At 43.0% G+C, this 22,213-nt stretch overlaps 1 protein-coding gene across 1 annotated transcript in view; it reads right to left on the bottom strand.

Moving 5' to 3' along the window:
• The window catches only part of ARHGAP42 (Rho GTPase activating protein 42), a 294,764-nt gene that overhangs the window by 4,084 nt on the left and 268,467 nt on the right, over positions 1 to 22,213 (bottom strand). Inside the window, exons 18-22 of the mRNA XM_077805596.1 lie at positions 17,967 to 18,126; positions 16,993 to 17,137; positions 14,574 to 14,954; positions 11,100 to 11,256; positions 8,514 to 8,576 (exon numbers count right to left, since the gene is read on the bottom strand). Coding sequence (XP_077661722.1) covers positions 8,514 to 8,576; positions 11,100 to 11,256; positions 14,574 to 14,954; positions 16,993 to 17,137; positions 17,967 to 18,126 — 906 coding nt within the window. The remainder of the gene's footprint in view (positions 1 to 8,513; positions 8,577 to 11,099; positions 11,257 to 14,573; positions 14,955 to 16,992; positions 17,138 to 17,966; positions 18,127 to 22,213) is intronic.

Genomic DNA, 22,213 nt, shown 5'->3' with positions numbered 1-22,213 from the left:
TATTGTTCTTGACGTATAATTATAGCCCACTGATGCCATGTACAAATAAAACAGTGTGTGTGTAATAGCACAGTGATAGACATAATCTAGGAATATATTCCCATTAATTTTCAGGCTCCTGATTATTCCCTCGATCTCCATCACATTTTGTGATTATTAAGATATAATTTTCCTATGATGGTATTGTCCAGCCACAAGTGTTATCAAGCTTTCACGGCTCAAGGCAATCTTATTGTGTGCAACTACGCAGATGGACATTCTCTCTTGTGGTGCTAATGCGTTCTTTCAACCAGTGCTGCCAGTCGAAGAGGGTGTGAAAATAGCACTATCATCTATAGTGAGGCTCTTAAAATGACTAACATTATTTTGAAGAAGAGAGTTACTCATGCCGTTCAGTGCATAGAAGAGTTAGATAATGGCACCTACCTCTCCTAAGAGCTCACTTTCCTTAACTTGAGTTGAACAGGTTACCTAGCAGAGAATACATTTGTCTTCCCCTCATAGGGTGGCAGGCCCCAGTAAATAAAGTAGGTCAGCTCCCCTGTGCCAGAGCAGGTACTTCCATTTAGCCAATGAAGAGGCAAGGGCAGGAGCTGGGAGATATCAAGGATCAATGAGAGAGCCGGTGACAGAAAGTCCCAGTGAGTCATTGCAGGCTGGTTCAGTCAGGAAGGGCAGGTGGGCACTGGCAAAGACCAGGGGACTGCAGTGGTCCTGGAGGGAAGCAGAAGGTGGTTCCTGGGGAAAGGCTGAAGGCAAGGGAGCAGCTAGAGGGGTTTGCTGGCTGGCATCTGCAAGACAAAGAACCAGGGCCAGAGGTCTGAAGGCACGAGGAGTAGCAGCAGAGGGAGCTGCCTCCTGGCTCTAAGTTGGAGAACTGCAGTCAAGGGCTGGAGAGGACTGAAGGAAGGAGAGCAGCGGAGGAGCTTAACTTCTGACATCTCCAAGGCCGGTGGATTGTACCCAGAGACAACATGAAAGGGCCAGGGGAGTGAGGGATGCTCCGCTGGCAAGGATGCTCCCACACAAAAGGCTGTGGGGGTTCCCAGTGGGAAGAGCGGAAATCTGTCCTGGTACAAGAACAGGAGAGGGCTGATAGAGTCCAGGCATCGTTGAAGGTGTGTGCGGTATACAAGGCATCCAGGGATGAGGTATCTTGACTGCTTGTGCTGGTGTGAGAAATGGACTATGTTTGGGACTTTCGCTATGGATTATGTTTTTGTAATAAATCAGGAAGGGCAGTATTGAAACAAGAAAGCCTGAATAGAATTAGTGGGTCACCTGAGAGGAGAAACTGAAACAAGTGTGCCTGTCATGCCATGACCTGCCACAGGAGGGCACTCCAGGCAGGGGCTGCCCTACGACACTCCCCATTTTGAGGCCTACTTTTACATTTTTTCTGAATCCCTAATGATGAGTTTATGATTGTTGGCATCAGAACATTTGGGTGATTATCTAAATCTCAGCAGATCATCAAATTATTATTGATTATTGCATGGTGCCAAAGCCCCCGCCCCTCCAAACTCCTCATCAAAAGCAAGCTCCCCACAGACCAGGAGTCCTCATCTGCCAAGGAAACCTGCATAACATCTTCAAAAGACAAGCCTGTGAGCTTAAATTCATAACTTTGGCTGACACTAAAAAACATGGACTCAACAGAGACACTGGGCTTATTACAACAATCTATAACCCACTAACAACCCCTTCCCCCCCCACACACTCCCAAGCTGCCTTTCCCCCCTTCCTTTAACTACTTATGCGAAACAATGTGTCCCACCTTGTAATTCTCTATGACATTCTGAGTAAAAGACCTGAAGAAGAGCTCTGTGTGACTTGAAAGCTTGTCTCTTTCACCAACAGAAGTTGGTCGTATAAAATATATTACTTCACCCACTTTGTCTCTCTAGGCACTTTATAGGCAGCCTGAAATGTTAGATTCCTGCTCTAAAGAATGTAGTCTAGATAGACAATGTACACGTGAAAGAAAGGAACGGGATGCAATTGTTAGTGCCAGAGATTTTGTTTGGATTCTTTTAAAGTGTTATCCTTTGTATAGGACTGTCAGATAACTGATTAGGTAACGCTTCTTTGCAAGGATTCACAGGACATGGATTTACAGGGCTTGAGGTACAGTCTAAGGTGGAACTTGAAGGAGAACAGAGTGTGGAGGTACCCTGGATTCCAGGTGTATAAGTACATGTGAAATAAGGCACAGAAGCAACAGGACGACGACGACTGCAGGGATATGTTTAATTACATAGCAAGAAGGAGATGCAAAAGGGAACATAGGTCCTCCCTCCTTCCCTAGACATGGTATGAACAAGTCACATTGATTCAAATCCTGAGCCTGTCCCCCTGGGACCTTGCTGCTAGCCCAGATGAAATCATGATCACTGCACCCTCTCTCTCATTCTTTGAGCTGTTCCCTCTCATGCAATTCTGATCGCCTCTATGCCATGATGTTCACTCCGGTCAGTAGCTTCTCATTTATCTGAGCCCCCAAGAATTCTGTGTGCCCCTAATGGAAAGCTAGAGAACAGGAAACCTCACATTTCTCAGACTGTAATCTCTTCGGGGAAGGGACTATTTCTCTGTGTATTTTTGTACAACATCTATCACAATGGGGCCTCAATCCCCATTGGGGCTGCTGGGCAATACAGCAATATATGCATAAAGGAATAATAACTATGCTGCTTCTCTGTCATGGGTATTATACATCAGTGACAGGGATTAGATCCAGTGTGGAGCAAAGGGATATACCATGGCCTGGTAGCTGGGTGCTCCACCCGATTGATAGCCTATCCTTAAAGCTAGGTTTGAGGGAAAGGGAAAAGTAGCGAGAGTGAGGATGGCGAGGCAAAAATGGAGCTGGGACTGGAATGAGGGAAACAGTTATAAAAATCTGAGTAAAGATCTGGGAATGGGCATATATTCTGCTCTAACCTTTTCTGCCTACCAAGATGCACTAACTTAGAACACTCATTTTGTTCCTTTCTGAATAAAGAGATCTAAACAAACTGATACCACTGTGGATAGAGTGAACGGATAGCAAGTGTGAAAAATCGGGACACTTCCCCCCCCCCCCCAGGGTGGGGAGTATAATTGCATATATAAAACAATGCCCCTAATATCGGGACGGTACCAATAATATTGCGATATCTAGTCACCCTAACTGTGGAAGACACACATTTATGTACAGCTGAAAACAGGTTTAAGATAAAGGAAGCAAGCAACAGAGGGGCGTTCATGGTGGGCGTACATTATAGCTGACTAAGCTAGGATGAAGAGGTGAAAATGCTGTATCTAGGAAGGGTATTAAGCATGTCCACATCACAAGAGTGATAGTAAAGGAGACAATCTGCAGATACCTGCTGGAAAATGAAAGTCGATGGGAATTGTGCTCCTAAATCACGTAGGTGCTTTTGAAAATGTCACCTATTGTGTAGATGACAAAGTTTTGCTCCAGGCGGTAGAATGTACAAATTGCAATGTAGCTTTTAGAGGCTGGATCCTGGATCGGGAAAAAGTAGTTGAAAAGCTGGAAGTAAGGGACACTGGTGATTCCAGGGATTAATAATGGAACAGAGGCTTTCCTCTAGGCTGCTGGTTCTACTTCAGCAGGACCAAAAGCTGTTACTATCTGATGATTGCTTGGTGGCTTCCGTGAAATGAGTTGTCAGAAATTTTCCAACTCCTTCCTCATGGACTCAATGGACTCAGAGACTGATCCACTCTTAATCAGCCCCAGTGCAGGGATGACACCCTTGGGGGACTGGTGTGTGGGAAGCCTGTGGCGCTCTGCAGCCTGCTCTGTAGAGTGCATGCTTTATTCTCTTGGGCTACCAAAATCTGATGCTACACACGAACACTACATTCAACAACATTTCATTTTTCACATCCAAAATTGCTTCTGGTTTTTTGTTTGTTTTTGCACTTTGTAACAATGGTGAGGAAATGGAAAGAATCCTTGCTTTAGGTCCTGATCTTGGAAGCTGATCCATGTGAGAAGACTTCTGGGGAGCCCCACTGACTTGCCTGGGAATTGGGGTCTGTTTGTACAGAGCAGCTTGCAGGACCAAAGCCTTGTGGTGGAACATATTTGGCCAAGTTTTACTTGGCAGACACAAATGTTAGAAACTGAATTACACACTGTATTGCAGCTTCATTTATAACAGAATGCACAGTGCCACTTTAATACTGCAACATTTACATGCATGAGCTAACAGCATGGGTTCCTGTACTAACTTACAGAAGGACATCAGATCTCAAAGCTCAGATACCAAGCAACAGACACCTCAGAAACACCTCATATGGATGAATGGATGAAGGCGGGGGTAACACTGTAACATCAGAATTTACCATACTTTTACTTCTGGAATTTCCTGCATAAGTGTGTCTGTGTTTCCCCCCTTCTCTGTTAAAATGATCCATATATTTGTATTTTTATGAATGCACATACCCTTTCTAGTAGGCTATTATGGAGAGATCAAGAAAATTAACTTGTGGGGTGAGACAGGTCATATTTACCATGATTTCAATGGTGCAAAGAGATAGAAGAATGCTTTAAGGGCTCAGTTTGGCCCTCATGTGCATAACATGCATGCAGGTTTAAGCAAGAACTGGCTCTGACTGCTCCCTTGTTGCAGAGGCTGGTCTGACTCAAACAGCCCTGTAATAACAGCTGAACCACCTTTTCTCTCTTCCTTCCTCATTCTATCTGCGGACCTCTCATTCTTCTTGTTATTGTCACTATTCTGCTTTCTTATGAAGACTAGACAGAGGAGCTATTAAGCCTGTCAAGCCTTTCCTCCTTAGCCATCTATCATCTGCCCTCCACCCCCGTTATGAAGCAGAACAGCTACGTTCTTCTTTGTCAGACTCTTGCTTCTTATGTGGTTTATATACCAGAATGGGAGCTGAGCAGGAGGGAGGAAAGGGAGAACGCACAGTGGGAAGGAGAAGGAGCGGAGTATGGTGGAGGTAGAGTGTCAGAGAACTGCAGAGCAGGGCTCTATCGAGGCTCCCTCAGCTTGTGTGCCACACAAAACAAGCACCTGTGTCCCACTCAACTCAGCCATGCTGCTGCCTCCTCCCTCCCTCCCTCATGTAATATCATAAGGTCCTGGCCACTCAAACTGATCGGCTTTCTCTTCAATTGGATCCTGCCACCTGCTGGGTGGCAGGCAGCTGTCAGACTTGGACTGTAAATTACTAAGCATTTTGGTGCCTGCCTGCTGGCCAGTTTCACATCAGTACCTACGGTTCCACGGATTATTGTTACTGGATGTTGTATGTCTGTTACTCTATTGCTCGGAGGTCCCATTAGGCTCAGGATCTTCTTGTTCTAAGTGCTACACGAAAAGGTGGCCGTGATCCCAATCTCATAAATTAGAAGGCTGGAAGGGACCACTGTGATCATCCAGTCTAACCTCCTGTATAATACAGGCCATAGAAGTTTCTTGAGTTAATTCATGTTTGAACTAGAGCATTTTTTCTTAAAATCAGGGAATGGATCACAGGGCATGGATCACTTGATGATAACCTGTTCTGTTGATTCCCTCTGGGGAACCTGGCATTGGCCACTGTCAGAAGACAGGATACTGGGCTAGATGGACTTTTGGTCTGACACAGTATGGCTGTTCTTATGTAATTCAATACTGAGTTTAAAATTGCCAGTGATGGAAAATCCATGAGAACCTTTGGTAAGTTGTTCCAATAATTAATTACCCTCACTGTTAAAAATGTGAATCTTATTTCCAGTCTGAATTAATCTAGCTTCAACTTCCAGCTGTTGCATTGTGATATATCTTTGTCTGCAAGACTGAAGAGTCCACTATCAAATTTTTGTTTCTCACGTTCCTCATTTTGTTACTTATAAACTGTCATCAAGTCACCCTTTAACCTTTTCTTTCAGCTAAATGGATTGAGCTCTTGGAGTCTCACTACCTCAAAGTGCTCACAGTCAAAGAGAAGGTACACAGGAAGGGAGGGGGGAAGAAAATATACACAGTCTTTATGTACATTTGATTTTTTTAATGGTCTTAGGTTTGCAATTACGTAAATAAGTGCTGCTCAGTCTTGACACCAAGCCTTGGCTGATTTATTATAAGATTATGGCAGAAAGGACCATGACTAAGGCTACGATTCTGTTATGGAGGTCATAGATTCTGGGACCATTGTGACTTACCTCTTCTGGGGCAGGGCTGGAGCAATGGTCAGCCCCAGGGCTCCTGGAGCAACAGCCGCCAGAACAGCTGACCGGTGGCTAGCCCTGGAACTGCCACAGCATCAGTCACTGTCCTGCCAGAACAGCGGCTGGGGTTGGGTCAGCCCACCTGGGGCTGGAGAAGCACCAGTGAGCTCCTGCCACAGGAGCAGGTGCTAGCCCCCAAGGCGCTTTCTCTCCCCCACCACCCTCAGGTGTTTTTGGTAAAAGCCAGGGACGGGTCTCTGGCTTCCGTGAATTTTTGTTTATTGCCTGCAACCTGTCCATGACTTTTACTAAAAATAACCATGACAAAATCTTAACCTTAGCCCTGAGCGATCTTCTGACGGTGCTTGAGCACACTCTCCTGGTGCTGGATCTGGAACTGCTTATTTGCCTTTAATCTAGCCCTTTGTTTGGGAAATGTACGGAAGCCCACAGTGAAATGTGACAGAAAGAAAAATAAAGCAGAATGGAAGGAAGAAGAGGTTGGACAACATAGAGATGGCTCCACTTCCTAGAGGAACGACCATCCAAGGAATGGATGTCTGCTCTACTATAATTAAAGTGACAAGACGAAAACAAATCCCACTGATTGTGTAAACAACTAAAGGGCCTGTGTGATGATCACATATTTCCCCAAATGGAAACTGAAGCAAGAAAGGTGTGGTGGCAAGAATAGTAACAAGTTTGATTATTTTTATCCAAAGCTAAACTTTGGAAAGGGCAGTTTCACTAAGAGGCAGCCTACTGTCCTCGGCTTCCGTACAGGTACTGTCACAGCAGATGGAGAAAATCAACGGTCTAACCGGTTTCAGAGTAGCAGCCATGTTAGTCTGTATTTGCAAAAAGAAAAGGAGGACTTGTGGCACCTTAGAGACTAACCAATTTATTTGAGCATAAGCTTTCGTGAGCTACTGCTCACTTCATCGGATGCATTCAGTGGAAAATACAGTGGGGAGATTTATATACACAGAGAACATGAAACAGTGGGTGTTACCATACACACTGTAAGGAGAGTGATCACTTAAGATGAGCTAATACCAGCAGGAGAGCGGGGTGGGGGGGAGAAAACCTTTTGTAGTGATAATCAAGGTGGGCCATTTCCAGCAGTTCACAAGAACGTCTGAGGAATGGGGGTGGGGGAGAATAGTTTTACTTTGTGAAATGAACCATCCACTCCCAGTCTCTATTCAAGCCTAAGTTAATTGTATCCAGTTTGCAAATTCATTCCAATTCAGCAGTCTCTCCTTGGAGTCTGTTTTTGAAGTTTTTTTGTTGAAGAATTGTCACTTTTAGGTCTGTAATCGAGTGACCAGAGAGACTGAAGTGTTCTCCAACTGGTTTTTGAATGTTATAATTCTTGATGTCTGATTCGTGTCCATTTATTCTTTTAAGTAGAGACTGTCCAGTCTGACCAATGTACATGGCAGAGGGGCATTGCTGGCACATGATGGCATATATCACATTGGTGGATGTGCAGGTGAACGAGCCTCTGATAGTGTGGCTGATGTGATTAGGCCCTATGATGGTGTCTCCTGAATAGATATGTGGACACATTAGGCAACGGGCTTTGTTGCTAGGATAGGTTCTTGGGTTAGTGGTACTGTTGTGGGTGGTGTGGTTGCTGGTGAGTACTTGCTTCAGGTTGGGGGGCTGCCTGTAAGCAAGGACTGGCTTGTCTCCCAAGATCTGTGAGAGTGATGGGTCGTCCTTCAGGATAGGTTGTAGATCCTTGATGATGCGTTGGAGAGGTTTTAGTTGGGGGCTGAAGGTGATGGCTAGTGGCGTTCTATTATTTTCTTTGTTGGGCCTGTCCTGTAGTAGGTGACTTCTGGGTACTCTTCTGGCTCTGTCAATTTGTTTCTTCACTTCAGCAGGTGGGTATTGTAGTTGTAAGAATGCTTGATAGAGATCATGTAGGTGTTTGTCTGAGGGGTTAGAGCAAATGCGGTTGTATCGTAGAGTTTGGCTGTAGACAATGGATCGTGTGGTGTGATCTGGGTGAAAGCTGGAGGCATGTAGGTAGGAATAGCGGTCAGTAGGTTTCCGTGAAAGCTTACGCTCAAATAAATTTGTTAGTCTCTAAGGTGCCACAAGTACTCCTTTTCTTTTTGCAAATGGTCTAACTCACTCTCTTTCTCTGAGAGAAGTATAGAAAGGATGAACCTGACAAATGGGGGCATGTTTGCACAGCAAGGGATGCTTCCTTGGAAGGTACAAAGTATTGTTTCCACTCCTCCATGTCAGTCTCTGAAAGCATATGGCTTTAATTTTTAACTAAAATTCAATTGTGTAGGGTACTTACCGTCCTGAAGAAGTTTGTTTAAGTGAACCAGCACTTTCGAACAACTGGGCTCTTGCGGCCACTCTGAAAATTGAGTTAAGAGGCATTTGGTTTTAAACTTCGCCCTTTCAATGAACTGCATAGAGTTATTTCAGTTTTAATAATCTAAGGCAGTGGTTCTCAAACTGTGGGTTGGGACCCCAAAGTGGGTCACGATTCCATTTTAATGGGGTCGCTAGGACTGGCGTTAGACTTGCTGGGGTCCGGGGCCAAAGCTGAAGCCCAAGCCCCACCTCCCGGGGCTGAAGCCCGAGCTCTACCACCTGGGGCTGAAGTCTGAGCCTGAGCCCCACTGCTCAGGGCCGAAGCTCGAAGGCTACAAACTTGGGTGGCAGGGCTCAGGTTACAGGCCCCCAACCTGGGGCTGAAGCCCTTGGACTTTGGCTTTGCTTCCTCCCTTCCCCGTCTCTCCCCCCTGCCTAGGGCGGCAGGGCTCGGGCAGCCTCTTGAGTTCATGCAATAATTTTTGTTGTCAGAAGGGGGTCACGGTGCAATGAAGTTTGAGAACCCCTGATCTCAGGTATTTTTAGTTGGACAGACAAGAAAATGTTAATTTTTATTTTAAATTCTTTATTTGATTCTTAAATTGACTGTGCTCCTTTTTTCAATCTGAAAAATGTAGGACCAATGGAGGAAGCCAAGAAGCAAGTCATGCTGAGCTTAGGTCCCAGTTCAGCAAGAAACTTAAGCGTGTGTCCAACGTGAAGGACATGAACAGTCCAACCAGCTTCAAGTGAGGCATGTGCTAAAATACCTTCCTGAACTCATAAAACAGTAAGGAACTCTGCTGAAAATGCAACACAAAACATTGCCATAATTTTTAATTCATATTCAGGTCTTGTCACTGAATAAACCTGAAGTGAGGGAGATGTAGTTTCTGGAGAGGGAAAATGGGTGTTATCATTTCTGGGTTCACTGACCACCAGTCCTGTGCTATGAGCACTAGAAAACATTTTTAACCCCCAGTTTATGTGAAAATAATCATTTCTATTTTGTAACGCATTCCAACCCAAGAAATCTCTAGCTACTTTATCAAAAGCAAAGAAATTATTTCAGCACATGCAATGGAACACATTAATTTCAGAGAGGAATTAAATTTGTCTTGCTCCGATTTCTGTCAAAAGAAAGAGGTGATGATGAATAACACTTTATTTCTTGACATATCGCCTGGGCAGTCCTTGGCATTTAGATCTCTTAAAATAATAAACACAGAAGAAGCAGAGAGATAATGTTAGAGCTGGCTGAATAGTATTAGTTAAATAATTTATTCCATGGATTTAATTTTCTCTCCTCATTATTGGCTTAATCCAAGCCCAACGGTGAAGTCAATGGGAGTCTTTCGCTGATTAGAGCTGGGTGAAATTTTTCAGATGAAACTTTTTCACCAATAAATGAAGATTCAGACTGACCAAAACATTTCATGGATGAATACTTGTTGATTTCAGCAAATTGTTTTGGCCAAAATGAAAAAAGAAAAACATTTGGAAATGTCCAAACAGATAATTTCATCACTGTCACAATTAAACATTTTGATTGTTCAGGCTACAGTCACAAGAGGATTTGGGCATCATTCACAAAGCCGCTGGAGGAGGAGGTCATGGCGGTTGTGCTTCCCCTCGCTTACCACCTTTAGGGCACTACCTTGGGATGTTGGAAACCCAGGTTTGAATCCCTGCTCTGGAGCAGGGGTTTGAACCCAGGTCTCCCCCTCTAGAGTGACTGCCCTCACCACCAAGGTATAGGGTATCTGGGGATGGGCATCTCTCAGTCTCTCCTGTTGAAGGTATTCTACTTTGTGCAAAATACTTGAATAATCAGTGGGAGAGTGGGAATGACTCTATAGCACAGTGGCTAGGGCATTCCCATATGAGGGGGGACACCCACTTGCCAGTCCCTGCTCTGATGAATTCTTAATTATTTATACAAATTGGAACAGTTTCAACAGGAGAGACTGAGAGACCCCAGAACTAGAATAGCCTATAGTCTGGTGGGTAGGGCACTCACCCGGAGAGGGGAAATTTGCATTCAAGTCACTGCTCCAAAACAGGGATTCAAAGCTGGGTCTCTCACATCCCATGTGAGTGCCCTAACCTCTGGGCTAAAGGTTATAAGGGGGTATCACTGCCTTGTCTTCTGTTTCTGTGAATCTAGCCCTTCATTTCTTTTGCTTTTATTAACAACACATGAAATGAAACATCTTGGTTCAACCTAAACCAATTAGCCAAAAATTTTAAAGAAATAATTTTTGATTTCAGTTAAACTCAAAGCAATTTTTTAAAATTTTTCAGAACTGCCAATAAACCAGAAAAAATGTATTATTGACAGAGCTCTGCCACTGATTTCAATACACTTTGGGTAAGCCCCCATCTGCCTAGTTTTCAGAGTTTATGAAGCTTGATGAATAATTCACAAAGATGACAATTTAATTTGATTTATCTCATCAAATATTCATGACTACTTTTCCCATCGTTCACCCAGCTGTATAGGATAGTTTGTATGGGAACATAATGCAATATATCAAATCTCCACTCAGTCTTGATGACTTACACGGATCCTGGTCTCTGATAGCCATTACTTGATGCAGTATCCAATCTCAATCTCCTGTGCATTTTGGGTGGCAACTCAGGATTCGGTGGAGCCTTTGGTGTATCTTTGGCATCAATTGAGGCTAAGCTCTGTACAGATCCACCGCAGCTTTTGTTACCTACAGGGAACAAACAGAGTGCAGCGAATATAAGATTTCAGTGTACCTTAATAACATGTATATCATACATAACATAGCAGGATTTTTAAAAAGAAATAAAATAGGCAGAGACAGTGTTTACTAAGAAAGACAACAGACAGCCTATCAAGCAGAAGGGTAACTAGGAAAACATCACCACCAAAAATGGAGAGAATAAAATTAAAACTTTGAAGAAGGCGGAAGATTGTTATGCTGCACCGATGAATAGATAATACGTTTTCTGTACACTGATGATGCTAAAACTCCATTAGTAAAACATTAAACAATCCAGCCTCCTGTCTGTTTAACACTAATAGCTTCCCCCCAAATAAAAACAGAACAAACAAACAGAAAATAGGTTTATGAAGTTCTTGTTGATGAAAATTAAAACTTGTTTAAATGACTATTTTGTTACCATATCTTAATAAAATAAAACAAACATTACATAGCTTGGATTTTATCTGTCAGAAACAGAAGGTCCTAATGTAATATTAAATAAATATTCAATAATAACGGCCAGGAAGCCTTAGAAAAAGATGTGTCCTTGTACCTGCTTTGTTCTTATATATGACTTTCACAGGTTCCTAATAGGATAATAATAAATAATAATAATGATAATAATAATGCAGTGGTTCACATTTTCAAAGGACTGTATAAAGACTAATACATTTCATACATGTCTTGCAAGGCAGGTAAATTTTACTTAACAAAATCCCCAATTTCTACCCAAGTTGATTTATTTGTACTGAAGGAGCACTAAGGAGCCCTAAACCATAACCCCATTGTACTCAGCACTGTACAAATCTACACAGCAGATCAGTGGAAGAGCTAAAGGAAGAACTCAAGGGTTCCTGGTTCCTAATCTCATGCTCAATCCATCAGAATTTATTGTCTCAATGATTGTGTTAACCTTAGCAATCCACAACATTATAAATAAACTAACTTCTTTTGGTATCTATTTTTAAGCGCAATACCCAGTCAATTATCAAGGTATTGTGAAATCATCTTGTGATGGACTGGACTCAGTTTCTGGATTCCAAAACAGGAGAAGTGGCCAAAAATCTCCTCTTTCATCCCACGTGTGCACACAGACTTGTTCAGCCACACCTTTGTAACCTAGTGGCTAGATTATATGATATACCTGAACATAAGAACGGCCATACTGGGTCAGACTAAAGGTCCATCTAGCCCAGTATCCTGTCTTCTAACAGTGGCCAATGCCAGGTGCCCCAGAGGAAATGAACAGAGCAGGCAATCATCAAGTGATCCATCCCGTCGCCCATTCCCAGCTTCTGTCAAACAGGCTAGGGACACCATACCTGTCCATACTGGCTAATAGTCATTGATGGACTTACCCTCCATGAATTTATCTAGTTCTTTTTGAATTCTGTTATAGACTTGGTCTTCACAATATCCTCTGGCAAGGAGTTCCACAGGTTGACTGTGTGTTGTGTGAAAAAATACTTCCTTTTGTTTGTTTTAAACCTGCTGCCAATTAATTTCATTTGGTGGTCCCTAGTTCTTGTGTTATGAGAAGGAGTAAATAACACTTCCTTATTTACTTTCTCCACACCAATCATGATTTTATAGACCTCTATCATATCCCCCCTTAGTCGTCTTTTTTCCAAGCTGAAAAGTCCCAGTCTTCTTAATCTTTCCTCATTTGGCAGACGCTCCATGTCCCTAATAATTTTTGTTGCCCTTTTCTGAACCTTTTCCAATTCCAATAATCTGCACGCAGTATTCAAGATGTGGGTGTACCATGGATTTATATAGAGGCAATATGATATTTTCTGTCTTATTATCAATCCCTTTCTTAATGATTCCCAACATTCTGTTTGCTTTTTTGACTTCCACTGCACATTGAGTGGATGTTTTCAAACAACTATCCACAATGACTCCAAGATCTCTTTCTTGAGTGGTAACAGCTAATTTAGAAAAATGATCATCGGATGCATAGAATGGAACATATAGTAAGAAGATATATATATACGTACTATATGTTCCATTCTATGCATCCGATCAAGTGGGCTGTAGCCCACGAAAGCTTATGTTCTAATACTTTTGTTAGTCACTAAGGTGCCACAAGTAATCCTGTTCTTTTTGTGGATACAGACTAACACGGCTGCTACTCTGAAACCAGCTAATTTAGACCCCATCATTTTATATGTATAGTTGGGATTATGTTTTCCAATGTGCATTACTTTGCATTTGTCAATATTGAATTTCATCTGCTATTTTGTTGCCCAGTTATGCAGTTTTGAGAGATCCTTTTGTAGCTCTTCGCAGTCTGTCTGGGACTTAACTATCTTGAATAGTTTTCTATAATCGGCAAATTTTGCCACCTCACTGTTTACCCCTATTTCCAGATCATTTATGAATATGTTGAATAGGACTAGGCCCAATACAGACCTTGGGGGACATCACTATTTACCTCTCTCCATTCTGAAAACTGACCACTTATTCCTAACCTTTGTTTCCTATCTTTTAACCAGTTACCAATCCATGAGAGGACCTTCCTTCTTATACCATGACTGCTTACTTTGCTTAATAGCCTTTGGTGAGGGACCCTGTCGAAGGCTTTCTGAAAATCGAAATACACTATATCCACTGGATCCCCCTTGTCCACATGCTTGCTGACCCCCTTTTGGGGACACTTAAAGAAAAGCCATCTTCTAAGTAGGACACACTGACTAGAGCACATTACAACAGCACTTAGCCTTCTGCACCACTTGCCAATTCACCTTGGAATTCAAGGCACTGGTAGTGTTCTACAAAAATCCTACATGACCTTAGATCGAGTTATTGTAGAAACGGTCTTGACCTGTTACGAGATACAGCTGAAAACAAAGCCAGCATATAGCCTTAAGTGGTGAAAGTGAGGGCGCTGGGGACTAGGTGTTCTCAGCCCAGAGCCCTATGGACTTGAATTCAAACCCCAAGTCTTGTCACCTTTAATCATGATGCAAGACTCATCTCTGAGAGGGTGCTGAATCCTGGCTAGCTACTCCAACCCTACATGTAACTAAGCCATGCTAAATGAGGTGAGACTATTGTTCCAAGTTGTGAGGAGGGTTGATGCCTTTTAAACTATGCAAAGGGCACAAATAAAGGGCACCTTAGAAATACTGCTCAAAAAATGTCTGGACAACAAAAGAACATGCCGAAAAGATTCCAAAGTAAACGAACAAAATCAATTAATTTCAATAGCCTTTTGATTCACTTAATTTTTTCTGGTGCATCATGTTAAACTCAGTGGTGTTCTGATAGAACAACTTAATGCAACATATAGGACCTACCTTCTGCTGAAGGGATTGATCTGAGGGAGGAAGCTGCAGACCTTTTCAGCCCAGACAGACCATAAAGCCCTTTCTTGGTCAGATCTATTGGTGGAGATGTATTCTCCGGGCTAGTGACAGAAGCTACACTTTGACAGTCTGACTCCACGTCTGTTTTTGTTGCATCCTCCTTAGAGGAGGATTCTGGACTTGTGGTCCAGAGGCCTGAGCTCTTCTGTCCATTGGAAGAAGGTGGAGATGCAATCCATGGAATTCCTCCTGATTTCTCCCTGGGTTGGGATGAGGCGGATTTTGTGGTGCTGTTTTGTTCTGACGAATGAGAAGAGAGTGATTCTATGCTGCCCATGGGGGTGCTGTCTGGGCTACTACTGTATGAATCACCTGAAGAGGAGTGGGGAAAAGAAGAAAAATGACATTTTGCATGTAAATTGGGCTTTCTAAAAGTGTCCATTTTCCCAATGCATATGTGGCCCCTGGAGCCTTCAATAATCATGAAACTCGTTAGTATATAGCTTTTGCAGATAACAATTCTCCAAAGGGAATGGATATTTGGTTAATTTGCATTTCAATGGGGCAACTGTTTTATGTCCCCTCCTATGTGAAGGATGCAGTCACATATTCCTCTGATGGCTTGCTCCAGCCATAGGCTACTGCGACAATACATGTGACTCGGATTGATGACAAAGTCTCCGGTTCTCTTGTTTCGCAGCAACTACTTCTACTGTTTTGTTTTAGTTTGAACTTTCCAGTCTCTTTGAAGATTGCATCCCTGGAAACTTTCTACTTCTGGCTCCCTATTCTCCAACCCCACTGCTGAAGACTGAGGGGATATGGCTCTTGGATCCAGGGACTAACAGAAGCAGGAGGTGCATCTTTGCCTCTCTGGACCCAACTCTCTGAATGCTTTCCTACTTAACCTGAAGATGATCCAGGAATTAGACCTCATGAAAGCAAGTTAATGTAATCTTTATGGGGCATGATGTGTTAATTATATATATGGTTGAATACTGATGCTGATTATTGAACTGTTTTAAGGTTGAGAAGGGACCTCTGGAAGTAGTGGAACTTGTGTGGTTTCTCTACACAAGGGGTGGGGTGGCAGCAGTTCATGGGCTGGTGTATCCTCTGCACATGGAGATCAGTTCCATATGAGCTTGTTGCACATCAGTGCACTGTAGGGACCACCTAATTATTTATTAAACAAAGGCCTCTGAAGTTACTTTAGCCAGTAGACTGGAATAGCAGCTAAGAAGTTCCACATCTTAGCAGTGATTCCTAACTGACCCTTCGCTTGCCATCTGTGCATGCAGACACCCAGTTAGAGTGCACAGGTTTGGTATCTGCACACGTTAGGAACACACAAGCGTCTGCATGTAGCTAATTTTGAAAAATTGATGCTAGGTACCCAAGAACTCCCAAGAACTCTTTGGAGACTTGTACAACAACTAGGTACAAAAAATACATTCATTTACAGCTTTATCTATGAATTTAGTTTTTTACGGCAGTAACATAAAGGCTCCTTGAGAAGCCATGAGACCCAAAACTTCTTTTAGAATCAATTTCACACCAATGGAGATGCTAACATTTAGCAGATTAAATTCAATCTGGGTTACAATTTGACTGAAGTTCAACCCCTCCTAATGGTAATATTAGAAAACAAAGAAGTGGGTGATAATGAAGAAAGAGGGACTTTTTATTTAAGTATATCTGAAAACGAAGAATCCCTTTAGGTGGCAATTTACTGCAAATACAACCCTCTGCTTTTAATTATAAATCCATATAGTGGACTAGGTTTAAAGTTCAGCCTCCATGCCATTCAGTGCTTGGCCTTTTTGTTAAGATTGCCAACATGGGTGTCAATTAACAGCAGCTGTGTAGTGGTTTTGGTGGTATAGATAGCTGTCTACTGGGACTTAGACAGAGACCACACAATTCATTTCACACACATGGAAGAGCTGTCTAATGGTAATAGCTTTTGGCCAAGACTAACCTCAACTGGATTGAACTTATTACTGATGAGGTGAAATGCTCTATTATACCATTTCCAATCTTAAAGATGTTATTAAAAGCAAACAAGGTGAATCTTGTATTCTTTTTAGCATTTCACAGTCTGGAGAAGGCCATTTCAAATCACTTGGTGGTTAGTTTGGAATAACAAGCCCCACAATGTATTTTCAATCACTTTATGCCACACAAGAACGGCTTGACAGAACATGCTGTGAAAGGAGCAAGGAAAGCACTCATTCAACAACACTGACGTCTCCTCGCTTTATTGTTACTTTTCATAGAACCACTACAAATAAGCACCCACTGTGCTTGGAGCACAGCAATTACCATTGCTTACTAATTAACAACCAGGGGAACTAAAGAACAAGACATGAACAGAGAGGTAAATAGCTAACAGTATGAATAAACTTACTATCATGGTCTGCCAGACATGGGGTATATCTTCCTTTGGGTTTGCGTGAACCTGTTGAGAGGCAAATTGCTCTTGTTCTTCTGGAAGCTGAACGGGACTGAGGCTGGGGAAGAGGAATGTTGGGGTCTGGTGCACTGTGAAATATCTATAAGTACAAAATATCACAATCAATAACTTTATTTTTCTTTAAAGCTATGATTAACAATCTGCTTATTTTACCCACTTACAGTTGCACCTGATAGGTTTGTTGTTTTTTAAAAAAAAAAGTCAATAGGAATTTTTGTACGAAACTAAAATGAAAGTTCACTGAAGATAGATTTTTGTTTTAATTTTGCAACCTAAGAACTAGAGCACTGGATTAGTGCATCACAACATGCAAGTGAAACTGACAGATACAAGACTATAAAAAAACGAACTGAACTAGTTTACTTTCAGTGTTCCTATTAAAAGAAATAAAGTAACAGAGCACAAATGGTGGAAAATACAATAGATGTTTAACATTGCTCCCATTCCAATAACCCAGTGTACTACTGGTAACAAGGTAAGAGAGTTGGATTTTCAAAAATCATGATTTTTCACCTGAAAATGTCCTTTGGTCAAGTGCTAACATTGGATGGTGTAAGGGAAAAGCTGAGGGCAGGGTCATAGTCCTGTGTTGGCTCAGCCTGCTTCTAGCCAAGAGGAGGGACTACACTTTCCAGTGAGATTCTGGCTAGCTCCTGCACAAGGCTGGGTGGCTGCTCCTTGTGCTTACGCCTTTCATATCCCTATAACAGTTGGCCAGAATATGGCCCACAGGTTTGATTAAGAAGGAAATATTCTATCTGAAAGTGATCTTCTATAAATACAGCAGACTCTTTTCTTATTTGTAGGAATTGGCTGAAGGTAGTGAATAGGAGATCTGGTAGCATGTTTAACTCCAGTTGCATCACAAATTATATTAAAGTAAAAGGTTCCAGATGAAGTTCTTTTACCTTTTCATAATGCTCTATCAAAATTTCCACTACAATATTCTGAAACTTAATGTTCATCACAGCAGCCACGGTTTCCTCCTGTGCTCTCATTAGAGTCGGCCCAAAGATAACACCAAGGTTGGAGACGGTCATGAGATTTTGCGGACTGTGTAATGAAACCCTGCAAAGGAATTTTTTAAAAAAAGGGTAATTAAACATTCCCTAAATATTGCGCTTATTTCCCATTCTAATAAAGCATCTGACACCACAAAAGTGGACTTTCTTTTTCTTCATGGCTCAAGTTTCCCTTTTGAAAATAATTTTAAACTTGAATGTGAAAACTTTGCCCAACAAGCTAGAAAATATTGTTTTTTCTTATTGCAAAGCATGACCACCACATGAATTGCACATAAATGATTCACACAGTAGTGATGATGCAGATAGGCCAATGCAGATCACATTAGCAGGTGGATAAAGACAACTATGCTGGACAGAGATTAAAACTTGGTCTGAACATCCAAGAGAGCAACTGTGCAGTTACTTTAGCGACCACAGTAGTTTTCCAAACAGCGAATGTTCAGACACAAATGTATGTATCTATATAAGGCACTGATATGAGCATTGCCACAGAATACCAGTGGAGACAGTAACTCCATTTATGACAGCGTCATTTGTTGGGAATAGTGTCCCATGAATGCAGGCTCCTGGTTGGCGAAAAACCCTGGCATCATGAACTTTCCCAGTGCAGCCCACATGGACATTCATAAATCAACCTCTGTGGTCTATGAAGGCCTGCGTAACAATAGAGCAGTACCCCTTGCGGTTTATATACTCATGTGGTCCTTGAGGAAGGAAAACTATGGGCATATGAGTCTCAGTTTGGAAACCCCATTATCTCAAAACTGGCAATTACTTCAGGAGTATCTTTTATGCTGGCCACCTTGGGGTAAACCATACTGCCTGACTGTCTCTGAAACCTGCACCACCATTTTACTCAGGGTTGACTTCTCAACACCAAACTGGTTGGCAATGGACCTGTAGCGGTTTGGGGTAGCCAGCTTCCAGATGGTTATAGCAACCTTCTCTAAGCAAGGATGCCCTTATGCATGTGTCTTTATGCTGGAGGTTCAGAGTAAGCTGCTCATAAAGCTGCAGAAATGTAGTTTTCTTCAGGATAAAGTTCTGGACCCACTGCTGGTCATCCCAGGTCTGCATGGTGATATGATCCCAACAGTTTGTGCCTGGGGCCCTGCTCCAGAAGTGCCAGTCCATGTAGGGGACATCAGCGGCTATACCAAGTATTATGAGCAGCATCAGCCAGTGCAAATCTGCCATGCCTGGGGCCTCCTCCTCTGCCTCCACTTTCTCCTACTCTATCAGGTGCCTTTGGTGGGTCAGAAAATGCCACCAAAATGTCCACTAGCATCTCATGGAAGCTCTGCCAGTTTCCTGACACAGAAGTGAAAGAGAAGATCTTCAAAGGGCGCCTCCCTCCATGTTGCTGGCTCTGGCAATTGGTGCACAGACCAAAATGGCTGCTCGCCAGGCTATACTGGTGGGCTGTTCAAACTTCCTGTAACATGCAGGGTGGGCAGTAAAGATTTCCCACAGAGCACCATGGTCAAAGGGCTAGAGCGGCCACATTTTAGGAGGGTGCTAGAGAGTCCGTTATATGGTTGGTTTGACTTGGGTCTGCATGCTGCAGTGTGGATGCTAGAGCATCAGGATTGAGCCTGGGTTAGAAAATTCTTAAACTAGGGTTGACAAACAATATAGATGTTCAAGCCCTAGGTTCTCTAACCCAGGGTCAGTTGACTTGTGTCCCACTAACCTGGGGCTTACACTGTAGTGCAGATTTACCCAGGAAGACCAGGGGGTTGAAAAAACAGCTCCAAAGCGACCAGAGGAGCTAGCAAACAGGGGACTTTTGTGAGGGAGTGAGAGAGACATTCCTTCCATTCTGCTCTCAAGCAGAGAGACCCCCGCGACAGAGCGAAAAAACACAAGTCAAGGGTTTGGCTCCAGTGAGAGTTCAGTAGCAAGGAGAGGAGGCTGAGGGGCTATAACCTAACCGTTAGAAGGTGCCAGAAAACTCCCTAGCAAAGAAACACACAGGAGAGAGAGAGAAAACAAACAAAAACCAATACTCCTATCAAGCATGCTCTAAACTTAGTCCAATAATAACTCCCCCCCAAAACAACAAAAAAATAACCAAGCAATCAAATATCAATACACCTAACAAACATACTCTAAATTTAGGCCAGAAACCACCCCCCCGCACAATTCCCCCCTCCCGCTAAAAAAAATCCCAACTCCTAAAACCCTCTGCAAGAGTAAAAAGAATGCAGGCAGAGCGGGGGCTCAAGAGGCAATTACAGACCAGTAAGCCTAACTTCAGTACCAGGCAAATTGGTTGAAACTAAAGTAAAGAATAGAGTTATCAAACACACAGATGAACACAATATGTTGGGGAAGAGTCAACACAGTCTTTGTAAAGGGAAATCATGCCTCACCAATCTATTACAATTCTTTCAGGGTGTCACCAAGTTTGTGGAGAAGGGTGATTTACTGAATACAGTGTATTTGGACTTGAAATTCAGAAAGCCTTTCACAAGGCCCCTCACCAAAGCTCTTAAGCAAACTAAGCAATCACAGATTAAAAAGAAAGGTCCTCCCATGTATCAGTGACTAGTTAAAAGACAGGAAACAAAGGGTAGGAATAAATGGTCAGTTTCACAATGGAGAGAGAGAAATAATGGGGTTCCCCCAAGGATCTGTACTGCATCTCCGCTATTCAACATATTCATAAATGATCTAGGAAAGGGGATAAACAGTGAGATGGCAAAGTTTTCAGGTGATAGAAAATTATTTAATATAGTTAAGTCCAAAGCTGACCGCAAAGAGTTACAAACTCTTTCTCACTACACTAGGTGATAGGATTGGATTGTGATGCAAGTATGGGATGATGCGCAGTGGCTTCAGAACGTTCAGATTCGCAAAGCCACCTTCCTTGAACTGTGTGAGGAGTTTGCCCCCCGCACTGCAGTGCAAAGACACCAAAATGAGAGCTGCTCTCATGGTGGAAAAGCATGTGGTGATCAGTGTGTGGAAGCTAGCAACTTTTGGAGTTGTAACGTCGATCATTGGGGCTGCAGTGATGCAAGCGTGCAGGGCCATTAATCACCTTCTGCTATGAAGGACTGTGACTCTGGGTAATGTGCAGGAAATAGTGGATGGCTTTGAGGTTGATGAGGCTTTCTTCCGGCAGCTCGCAGAAGCTACTAGATCGCACGGCCTGGTTCTCATGGGTGACTTTAATTTTCCTGATATCTGCTGGGAGAGCAATACAGCGGTGCATAAACAATCCAGGAAGTTTTTGGAAAGCGTAGGGGACAATTTCCTGGTGCAAATGCTGGAGGAGCCAACTGGGGGGGAGCTTTTCTTGACCTGCTGCTCACAAACCGGGAAGAATTAGTAGGGGAAGCAAAAGTGGATGGGAATCTGGGAGGCAGTGACCATGAGTTGGTTGAGTTCAGGATCCTGACACAGGGAAGAAAGGTAAGCAGCAGGATATGGACCCTGGACTTCAGGAAAGCAGACTTCGACTCCCTCAGGGAACGGATGGGTAGGATCCCCTGGGGGACTAACATGAAGGGGAAAGGAGTCCAGGAGAGCTGGCTGTAGTTCAAGGAATCCCTGTTGAGGTTACAGGGACAAACCATCCCGATGTGTCGAAAGAATAGTAAATATGGCAGGCGACCAGCTTGGCTTAACGGTGAAATCCTAGCGGATCTTAAACATAAAAAAGAAGCTTACAAGAAGTGGAAGGTTGGACATATGACCAGGGAAGAGTATAAAAATATTGCTTAGGCATGTAGGAATGAAATCAGGAGGGCCAAATCGCACCTGGAGCTGCAGCTAGCGAGAGATGTCAAGAGTAACAAGAAGGGTTTCTTCAGGTATGTTGGCAACAAGAAGAAAGCCAAGGAAAGTGTGGGCCCCTTAATGAATGAGGGAGGCAACCTAGTGACAGAGGATTTGGAAAAAGCTAATGTACTCAATGCTTTTTTTGCCTCTGTCTTCACTAACAAGGTCAGCTCCCAGACTGCTGCGCTGGGCATCACAACATGGGGAATAGATGGTCATCCCTCTGTGGAGAAAGAGGTGGTTAGGGACTATTTAGAAAAGCTGGACATGCACAAGTCCATGAGGCCAGACGAGTTGCATCCGAGAATGCTAAAGGAATTGGCGGCTGTGATTGCAGAGCC

The sequence above is a fragment of the Eretmochelys imbricata genome, chromosome 1 (genome assembly GCF_965152235.1).
Source record: "Eretmochelys imbricata isolate rEreImb1 chromosome 1, rEreImb1.hap1, whole genome shotgun sequence".
Lineage (NCBI taxonomy): Eukaryota > Metazoa > Chordata > Testudines > Cheloniidae > Eretmochelys > Eretmochelys imbricata.
This window is presented reverse-complemented; position numbering and strand designations above follow the sequence as displayed.